The sequence below is a fragment of the Chlamydotis macqueenii genome, chromosome 26 (genome assembly GCF_036417535.1).
Source record: "Chlamydotis macqueenii isolate bChlMac1 chromosome 26, bChlMac1.mat, whole genome shotgun sequence".
NCBI classification, from domain to species: Eukaryota; Metazoa; Chordata; class Aves; order Otidiformes; family Otididae; genus Chlamydotis; species Chlamydotis macqueenii.
The window spans coordinates 5545318-5553503 of record NC_141581.1 but is presented as its reverse complement, the minus strand read 5'-3'; the positions used below and the strand labels follow the sequence as shown (position 1 = coordinate 5553503).

Here is an 8186-nt window from a genome sequence, read left to right as displayed (position 1 = left end):
TTCAGCGCACAGAACATCCTCTCCCATACTTTAGGACAGGCACAAAATTAAACCAGATAAATGTTTCCAAAAACGGTTTTCAAATATCCAGCGACATCGCTCTTTGCTTGAGGTGGTTTATTCCACTGATGAAACTTCTCTTAGGCTAAAACTCCTAAAAACCTGGTAATTAAGGCAATAGGGACAGAGTTTTCACTGGGAGTGGCCCAAACCACAGCAGCAGAGGAGGAGAACATGGTGCGTGTTCTTGCTGCTTCACCGTACATCTACAGGAGAAACATTAATTTTAAGAACAATTCCCCTCCACTCCAACCTAGCTTTTAGGAATGCAAAAAAAGGAATGTACTGTACAACTTCCACGTTCATCAACATGGTATCACAACAACGCAAACACCCCCACGTTCCCTAAATTGGGTTCTGCAAATCCAGCCACTGAAAAGCTCCATGAATTCTGCAATGCTGATGATTTACCAAGCCGTCCTTTGGTATTACAGCGAAGCGCACCCCATTTCACAGCGATAATTAGTTGGTGGGCAGGGGAGTATCACCAGTACCACCAGTCTGGGAACAAGCCAGATGGTTTGGCGTTTCCTCTCACCGAACTCAGTGCCATCGCTCCAGGTTTATATCGGTATCACTGCGCAAAGAAAAAGACCCTTAAATCGAAGAAGTGTTACAGCAAGGAGCGCTTGCTCCCTAAGACCAATTCAGTATTTCGTAGCTTGTCCTTCCCCTCTCCCACTGACCAATAAATTTGGATTCTTCAGTTTCTTGTCTGAAGACGATAACCCAAATTATCACCACTTGAAAATAAACCCTCTATTTTCTGCTGAAAATTTGTGACTTTTCCTGCACTGTAACTAGTGAAATAATTTTAAAATGTTCGAGAAAAGTGAAGTTACAGCCTTAAAGAGCATTGCTAACATCACATAGGGCCTAATCACTGAGACAGCATCAAGGATTTGAGGAGACCGCAAAAAAAAAAAAAAAAAATTGCCATTCACTGCTACTGCCACGCAACTGGATGGAGAACTGACCAGGCATTCCACTCACTGGTGCTAAAATTCATTTTAAACCAGAAGTTAAAAATATGAAAAAAAAAAACGATTATCCAGCATGTTCTGAAAGGTATCAACCCGAGTTTTTAAGCTCTGAGATACTGATTTCTTTAATTCTGTAATAACACCCTCTAAACAATCTCTCCTGTGCACAACACATCTGACCGGGCGCGCTCACACGCGCTGGAATACACATCCCTAGGCGACGTGTGTAAGAAAGAACCGAGGTACAGAGGGAAGAAACACAACACAACAAAACGGCTGTGCAAATTACAACAAAGGGAAATAATGCCTTCTGAACCGAACGCTTACCGTCATCACCATTCCACCATTCAGAACTGACCCATTTAACAAGAGGTATCAAAGCTGGTTTAGCTGGAAGCAGCCAAACCAACACAGGTTTAGCTAAGAGTATTTAAAAAAAAAAATTAAAAATTTAAAAACCAAACCGTTCTTATTCCCTTCATTCCCAACACAGTGCTGCAGAGAGATCTCCGCAGTAACAGCAGCTTTGATATCTTCTGGTATTTGGAGTAAAGTCCCAACAAGTTAACAGACAAACAAAAGATGCAGAAAACTTAAAATCAAACAAGACAATAAATTACTGCATTCAAACGCTTCTTACACGTCTTCAGCGAAGAACAAAACCCAAGTCTCTAAGTTCCTTCTGAACCAACTCACAAGCTCTGCCTGGGAACCTGTACGGCTCTGACGAACAGAGAGCGACTCAGTGTCTCCGAGGAGCCAGGTATGCCAGCGCAAGCTGACGGCCAATGAAATGTGCGGTTAGTCCAACTCTTAATTACCGTTGCGTATTCTCACGTGTCCAACCCTTCTCGTCCACAAGCAGGTGAGCTCCCGACCCTCGAAGACTCTGTTAAGAAGCTTACCTTCTCTCTTGCACTGAGCCTGTGCTCTGCTGACTTCCCTACAGAAACAGAGACGCCAGCCTGGCGCCTGCGAGCAGGTATCACGGCGTCCGCCGCGCCTGGCTGTGAGGAGACTGGCTTGCCAGTCAACAGGTTATCAACACACCGTTAGCACCATCCTTTACACCGACCTGTGAAAATGGATTTAAAAATCTGCAGCCATTTGGGGGCCTACTGCTAAAATTTTTTACATAAAAATCCGGGCAGTTCAACATAAAGGATAACAATTTACAAGGCGGTGCCCACAAAGAGGGTACATTCTCCGAAAAGAGCAAAACACAATAAACAGCAGCATTTTAATACGCTCTGAACTTATATACCCACGCCATGTATCAATACATTTCCGTGTTTGGAGAATTTAAAAGCAAATTGTTACTGCTGCGCCCTCATTCTGAGCTGCTGGCAAAGAAGCCGATAAAGTCGAACAGTAATCCTGGTCTGGTGCTCGCTAGTCGTAACAGGGCAGGGGTGAAAAGACATCCACGTCAGGTCTGTCACGTTGAACAGCGGGGCCTGAGTTTTTCCAAACAGTATGTCAGAAGATTAATCTTTAAATGGAAACAATTAAAAGAAAATTACATCTTCTTTGCTGGTATCGTCTTGCACATTTAACAGGCTTGGCTGAGAGGTCACCAGGGTCTGAACGTGAACGTTATTGGGCTTGAACAGGTTCGCTGAGGCAGATGGAAGTGCTTCTGGCTGAGCATCTGTAGGGCCATACAGTTCTACAGAAAAAAAATGGAAGACAACAGATTAGTGACACCGCACCGGGAGCCTGATGCGCTTCCAGGGACGTGCGCGTTGGCCAAGGCATACCTGGCTGGAATGCAGCAGTCTGGCTGCTCGGGAGGACTGGGCTTGCCGATCGTCTGCCTCTCAGGACACCCTCATCTCGTCCAACGAGCCTGGGGGGAAGCAGCTGCTTCTGATCAACAGATGCTAAAGGAAATATTTTATAAATTAGTATTTGAGGCTAGCAGTACTTCACAAATGTCACACTTTCATGCTGGGGCCCGCTCTACGGACACTTTTGCATATCCAAGGAAGTTGCTATACCACAAAGAGCTGGTGCTTCTGTTCCAAGTTACTTAAATTTTTGCTTCAGTCCTCTAGACTGTGAGTTCTTTCTCTCTCCTCTTCCTCGAGGACTTCTAATTCAGTTACTAGCAGGCCCTGACAACCACAAATTTAAAATCTAGTATTATAAAGCAGAACAGAGGAAAAAAAGTTTGTCCTTAGCACTCAAATAGCAATGGGTATTTGCGCGATTTTTAACGGGCAGAACTGCGATGAACGTTTGTCGCTGCTCTCCATCTGTCCCACAGCTGCCCAGCAGCAGAGCGCACCGATTCTGGCGTTACGGCCCGTCGGTTTCTTTGATTGCAGCCATAAAAGCAATTCATGAAACGGTTTCTCTGGGTCCAAAGAGCTCCTCTCAGTGCACATTCCTTACATGTCACAAAACCCAAATTCAATACACAGTATCTTGCCTCTGGTACAGAAAGTCTTGTTCCGTTTCATTCTAATACCTATATATGGGCATAACGAGCACGCCTCCCACGAGAGAATAGAGACCAATATATTTGCGTTTCGTACTTTCATATAAACTCCAGAAAAAGACCATTAAGTACATTTCCACTGCAGCGATCATTATGCGAGAACTATTAAAAATAAACCTGGGGAGATGTGGTATTAGAGCTTTATTTTCCCATTTAGCAGCATTTGGTATTCAGGGTAAGAGGACATCAGGCTTCATTTACGTGCAAAAACATAAGCAGGTTTGTAACTCTACTGAACTTCAGGCATGACAGAGACAGCCGTTTCCATGACGTGCAAAAGACTTTCCCCTTCCCCTCCCTAGACAGGTTTGGCCCCGAGTCCGCTGCAGTAGTGATGGTAAGCTTGCCACTCTGAATCCTATTCAAAGCTAAAAAGAGAATTTTGAAACTTAAAATTATAGGCCATGCTCCTAAGCTGGCAGCAAGGCTATTTTAAGTGGTAGAAATAAAAAGTGGTTTTTACCGTGTCTGTCATTGGCAAAGATCACTGCTTTAGTACCCAGCAGTTACTAGCAGCAATTACACTGGGACAGGGTGACTGTATTTTTACTTGCTTCTATTTCTAACAAAATTATCCCCTTTCACCTCTGCAATGCAGACAGCATCTCAATTCTGGCCTGGAGATCGGTATTTAACGGGTGACTGGTGCTAAGAAAGGCACCGCGTTCAATGTCGTTACAACTCTGGACAGATAGCGAGAAAAGGGTGAGCCAGCCTCAAAACGTTTCACTCACGCAGAACAAGGAAAACATTTGCTCTTTTCCTTTAACACTGCAGTTAGCCAAGAAGATTTCACACCCAGGTTTGCAACCTCTCACCATCATTCTGTCCTGTTGTATTACAGAAATCCATTTTCAACACCATCCCTTTGGGCTATATTTCAATTTCAACAGTTACACATTCCTAACTGAAGGATTTTGAGAGCCTCCTACCTGCAGTAAGCTCACTAACAATTTGTGGCGTATTAACTTCTGGGTTCCACACGGGCAGTCGCGGGTTTAAACTACAGTGTTCCACCTCTCTGTGATGCTGGCAGAGATCAGCAATGCATTTAAATAAATGCACTCACCTGAACTGTCCGTCCTATGAGATGCTTTGTTCTTCCCACCTTTCTCTTTGCTTCCTTTTGTAAAAGTGGCCAGCTTCGTAGGAATCTGCTGCTGGACTGCAGCTGGCTTCTGGATCTGATTAGTTGCACTCAGGAGATGTATTGGCACTTCATTCTTCAATGCAAGAACCGGCCGATTCTCCAGGGTGGTACTGTCCCTACGAACCAAGTCTGGCCGTTCCAGGTAATCCATCCCGGAGACGCTCACTCTCACCGAGGTTTTCAAGACGGGCGGCGATGGTTCAAGCCCTTCTCCGTTGAAGCTGAGGGAATGACTTAGCATCTGGTTCTGTGTGAAGAAAAAGGCATTTTAAGTCAAACGGGTGTTTTCACCCTCTCAGATACAATGAGGCGAGACCGCTCTGAAAACATAAAGCACTTCCTAGTGAAAAACACAACAGGTTAGGCGAAGCCCAAAGCACGCTGGCAAACAGAAGCAAGAGCAAGAGTGCAAGTCCTTGAACCCCGAAATGAACCTCAGCGCTCCAGACTGCTTAACGTCACACATAGCGAAGAAATCAACTGTACAGAACGCTACCCGGTAGCACACCACCTGCAATCACCTGCCTGCAACAGGGCAGTGCCTGTACTTAAAAAATCCTCAGCCAGCCACATTCAAAAATAACTTATTCTCTGTTTTCACCTTTAAAAAAAAAATAATTCTCATTACCAAATGTCTGCGTGGATTCTCACAGACACTGGGGAACTGCCAAGCTCTGATCTGACAGTAGCCACCACCAGCTACTTCATGTGATGGTTCAAGGAGCCCAGTAAAAAGCAAACGTGGGTTAGTGCTGCAAAAGGGGCATCCTTCATCCAGAGGCAAGCAGGTTAACAGAAATAAAACTTCAAGAAAACAAATTCCTCACCTGTCCCATTTCTGGGGAAAATGTGCCTGACACTGTGTTCTGCTTCTTCAGCTTCCTTAGCTGATCTAGACGCTCTCTCTCTTTCTCGACTGCTCTCTGAGCTTCCCGCAGCCTCTCCAGGTCATGCTGATAGGCCTCTCGCTGCCTCTCGAGCTCTTCCCTCTCCTGATTCAACTTCTCTCTCAGCTGCCGAGTCTCCTCTTCACGCTCCTGCAGCCGGGCTTCCGTGCTTTCAAATTCCCTCTGCTGCCGACTCCTTTCCCGTTCCAGGCGTTGCTGCTCCAGCTTCAGCTGGTTCTGAAGTTTCTGTACATTCATCAGTTCTTCTCTTTGTTTTTCGAAGTTCCGCTGTTTCTCCTGCTCCAGCAGCAGATTGCCTCGCGTAGACTGCAGCCGGTATTGCTTCTCCCGGTCCACCATGGTGGCTCGTTGCATCTCAATGTAGCTGTCCTGCTGAGATATCACTGCCTGCAGGGAAAAGAAGTTCAGCATAAAGCACATGAGCTCAAAACACACGCGCAGCGAAACAAAAGACAACAGCATCTACCAGCTTGGTGACTTTTGTCTCCAAGAGCAGATCTAACTTCCAGCTCGGTCAGCCTGTTGTGACTGACAGGGCTCTAAAGATGGCTGAGCAAATAAGTTATGCTTGCACATGTCAAAACGAACATTTCTCACACCTAGAATTCTAACTGAATCGGACCAGTACAAATATTGCTGGTTACAAGGTTACAGTAAAAACAGCTAACACATACACACATGTGTATATCAATGACAATTTTAAGAAGAAATGAGCACAGAGAGCAGCCTGAGCTCAAAGCAGCAAAGGAACTGTATTTAAGTGAGCAGGAAAAAGGAAACAATCAAGACAACAGATCTCACACCTCCTTCAAAACAGCAGACTGTTCGTTTCCTTGAGTCTCGGGTCCTACATTCCACACTTCACTCTAGCTTTAGGGATATTTTCAAGGTAGCTCCTCTCCACACTTGCATGAATTTATTACATTTAATGTCTGCCAAACCTCTGGGATAGCAAACAGTGGCTTACCTGAAGATTGAAGAGCAACTGTAACAGCGTTTGTATCTTTTGGACAAGCTGAAGAGGAGGGGAGGCAGGGGGGGGAAAAAAAAGACATTAGACACTCGATCAGAGCTCTGTTTTGATGCATTGGACTTTTTTTTTTTTTAAAAAAAAAATCAACAGTATCTGTACAAAACCACATCCAATGGAAGCACAGCTCCAAGAGTACTCTAACACAGTAACAGCCGCCAGAGCAACACGCAGGCACGATGAATTTCAGCGTACGGTCCCTGCACAGATGTAGATAGCGCCCAGCAAACCTCACTGCGGTTCCAGGCAGCAACCTTCAGCATCGCTTTCCCTCACGTAACCTGTTTAAGGGTCACCTCCTCCCATGCGCCAGCACTGAATCACTACACAGGTACAGCACCCACGGAGGATTCAGAGGCACATTTTGTCAGGGAGCTGAGCGTATGCAACCCCTCCGAAGACGCAGGAAAAGCAGTTAGCCAGCTCTGTGAAATGTGTGCCTACGTACCCAGAACCCATCTTTGTTTTCTAACGGGACTTTTATCTCTGCAGTCAGAATGCATTATGCGTAAGGTACAGGCTGTTAATATGCTTGTGGTTCCACAGACATTAAAAATAGAGAGGTTTTTTGTGGTTTTTTTTTTTTCCTTTTTTTTTTTTTTTTAAATTTGTTTTGGTTTTGCACGCTATTATTATAATCTGGCTATTTGCCATTAGACTTCCTGACAACAGAAGCAACATACCTGAGACTCTACGGTGGGCTGAAAACCACTGCTGTCATCTGCTCTTGCGACGTCACTCTGTAAAAAGGACAAAAACAACATCTGCACTGGAGACACTTGTTAGGGACCGGTAGTGTTGCCAGAACAAGTTGGAAGGGTTCATCTGACTAGGGAACAGCGATTACTGCTGCAGCAGAGATCGCTCCTATACGCAGAAGGACACATATCAAAAACACTTGAAGCAGAGGCCGGGCTGAAACAGATGCGTGGCGATCAAAGCCAGCGTTAATGGTATAGCATCAAATGAACAAATATAAAACCAAATTATCATACATCTCAAGTGCTAAGTTAGCAACTTGCCCTGCAAAACATCCTTGATAAGTCTGGTAATGTGACAGCCAGGTCTCTGTTACAGTCTAGCTGTACCAGCTACTACAGCTTTCAACTCTGCGAGATTCGTTCTGCACCACTATCACGAAGAGGAGCAAGAGGAAATGCGTTTAAATCACGTGTAAGCCCAACATACGGTTTGAGATCCTTCTTCTGCATCAGAAGGGAGGTCATGGAGTTGCACATCCGAGCTCACTGCAGGACCTCTCCAGTCCCACTGTCTCTGGTCACCACCACTGTTCTTCCTAAAACTACCACCTGAAAGAAGAGCGGAATATGAGCAGCTCGCACCAGCACAAGGCCTGTGAAAACTCACTGCCCAACAGAGCAAGCAGAAAAAAAAAAAAAAAAAAAAAGACTTTGAAATCAGAACCAATATGCAACTGCAGGGCTTATCTGCGGTGATTCAAGGCGGAAGAGCTGACAACAGCCATGAGCAGGACTGCTCAAAAAAGTACAAAGACTTGAGGAGAGTGGGTTAAGATAAACAGGGAGAGCAA

General features: G+C 45.2%; 1 protein-coding gene across 2 annotated transcripts in view; it reads right to left on the bottom strand.

Annotated features, from left to right (window-relative positions):
• Positions 1-2264: 2264 nt before the first annotated feature.
• Positions 2265-8186, bottom strand: part of ARHGEF18 (Rho/Rac guanine nucleotide exchange factor 18) — a 45628-nt gene continuing 39706 nt past the window's right edge. For both annotated transcript variants that reach the window (XM_086767147.1, XM_086767146.1), the window contains 7 exons: positions 7823-7944; positions 7318-7374; positions 6572-6619; positions 5524-5991; positions 4616-4943; positions 2804-2926; positions 2265-2712 (listed from right to left, as the gene is read on the bottom strand). In XM_086767147.1, the coding sequence (XP_086623273.1) occupies positions 2552-2712; positions 2804-2926; positions 4616-4943; positions 5524-5991; positions 6572-6619; positions 7318-7374; positions 7823-7944 (1307 nt within the window). In that variant the 3' untranslated portion in view covers positions 2265-2551. The remainder of the gene's footprint in view (positions 2713-2803; positions 2927-4615; positions 4944-5523; positions 5992-6571; positions 6620-7317; positions 7375-7822; positions 7945-8186) is intronic.